This window comes from Anopheles bellator, unplaced genomic scaffold, assembly GCF_943735745.2.
Source record: "Anopheles bellator unplaced genomic scaffold, idAnoBellAS_SP24_06.2 scaffold01851_ctg1, whole genome shotgun sequence".
NCBI classification, from domain to species: domain Eukaryota; kingdom Metazoa; phylum Arthropoda; class Insecta; order Diptera; family Culicidae; genus Anopheles; species Anopheles bellator.
The window spans coordinates 1-1,925 of record NW_026685973.1 but is presented as its reverse complement, the minus strand read 5'-3'; the positions used below and the strand labels follow the sequence as shown (position 1 = coordinate 1,925).

The 1,925-nt window shown below is 46.4% G+C and overlaps 1 protein-coding gene across 1 annotated transcript; it reads right to left on the bottom strand.

The window, feature by feature from the left end:
• Positions 1-1,274: 1,274 nt before the first annotated feature.
• On the bottom strand, positions 1,275-1,920 carry LOC131214681 (uncharacterized; the record flags this gene model as incomplete). The annotated part of the gene is made up of 2 exons (XM_058209016.1): positions 1,275-1,733; positions 1,810-1,920. Coding segments are annotated over 2 exons (570 nt in total), but the record flags the coding sequence as incomplete, so codon positions are not given.
• Between the last annotated feature and the right edge of the window lie 5 nt (positions 1,921-1,925).

Sequence of the window (1,925 nt, the reverse complement as noted above, 5' to 3'; positions counted from 1 at the left end):
ACCAACAACGGCAGATCGTCCAAGGTCGAATACTCGGAACAGTTTTTCCAACCCTTCGCCGAACGTACGGCGGTTCCATCGGAGTGCAGGATGATCCACCGGAGTCGGTAGTACAGGAGATGGCCGGACTGTTGTAGTAAACGATCGGTTCCAACGCAAGACAAATCAGCTACCACGACCACCAGGTGTCGGTCTGGGTCGTGCCATGGAAGATTGTTCGGTGCGACGGCGGCGAATTGTAGCTCCATGGGGGTACGGCCAGCGTTGATCTCTTGCCAAAGCTGATAACGGATGGTCGGTGGCCAACAGACGAGAACCAGTAAACGGCGAACGCCTTCGAGATGCGTAAGGATATCCCGCACAGCGGCCACACGTTGATCGACGGCCGTACGCGGCACGTCCACAGACAACACGCCATCGATCAGCATTAAAAAGGCAAAGATACTGGCCAAAACGATGGCCATTTTGGGGGTTTATGAGTATTCGCTCAAAGCAAGCTCAATCACAGTAAACAATGCTTTGTGTCGCTCCAAACACACGGATGGTCGATATTTATACGAGTTTACCCGTGGATGCGTTGAGCTGAAGTGTGTAATTTCGGTAATTGATTGTTTGGCTTTGGTTAAGCACTTGTTCCACGATTTCTTAACACGCGTGGGAACTCGAACATTCCGTATAATCAACATAAAACCTGCCTTAAACTGTAAATTTGGAATTGATGAGTTTCTTCAAAAGGAAATATTTCGTCAAATGATACGATTATGTAATGTAATGATATCGAAAGTTCCGAAACGAATTCTCGCGAGCTTCTTTGCGATGACTCATTGCTCCGCCGACGAGCTCAAAAACAAATTTGAACTGTTCGTTCCTTCATACTAAATCGACAACGTTATGAGGATATGAAAATTTAACAACAATGCCTCATGTCAGCCATTAATATGATGTTACTAGATAATCAAGCCTACTACATATCGGAATGGTTTTCGCTAAATCGGGGACTGTTCCTCTGACTGATTAAGTAAGTCTTCTTATGGAAAATCTAGTTAAGTTGTGCTGTAATGATTCGATTCGTTTCTTAAAATTGAATCAACTAGGGGTCCAAACGATGCTATAGGGTAGAAGTTCATTTGCGTGTGCTCTGCATCAAGTTGCATAAAGCTATTTCTAAAGTAAACAACTCTTCTATAGTGATCCTTTTTCCGATCTGCTGCTTATCTGTTTGTTTTCTTTAAGCAAAGAAACGCCTTCAGTCTGTGATACATTTGGGACCGCACCCACAACTCGGTCCCTAGCGTCACAACCGCCAAGAGGCATCCCCAGCCAAATATAGCTAGCGCTGGCCAGATATCCACGATCGAAATCGGTACGAAGCTTGTGGCACCGGAACAGCGTGGCTTCTTGGTGTAGAGAAGCGAGTGCTCCCGTTCCTGAATGCCGAATTCGCGCAACCTGAATAAGGCGATGCGCACGGACTCGCGGAAAGACGTGTTTTTCTGTACCGCGTAGTACGGGTCGATCACCCTGTACGAATCCATCATCTTCAGGTCACACTTTTCACCTTCATGATACAGGTCGTTGATCAACAGATAGGCTATGCCGAGTTCTACCTGGAACGCGTACAATCCTTGCTGTACCAGCTCGACACCACGCTTCAATGGAATGAAGTTCTCCGATCCATCTTTGTTCTTTAGCTTTTGCTCGTACAGTGCCTTCAGCAGTGGTTCCGTAGAATGCTGGTGATGAAAGGTGAAAGATTTTGGTTCGAAAGAGTCTCAACATCGTTTTTCCGAAAATGACCATCTCACGCACCCGGAAATAGTACCGATTGTAGCTGGTATCATCGGAACCGACTTTCATGCGTGACTCCAACAAATCCTTCGTCGTCTGTATCTTCGTTGAGGGGGACTGAATCATGGCGACAATGT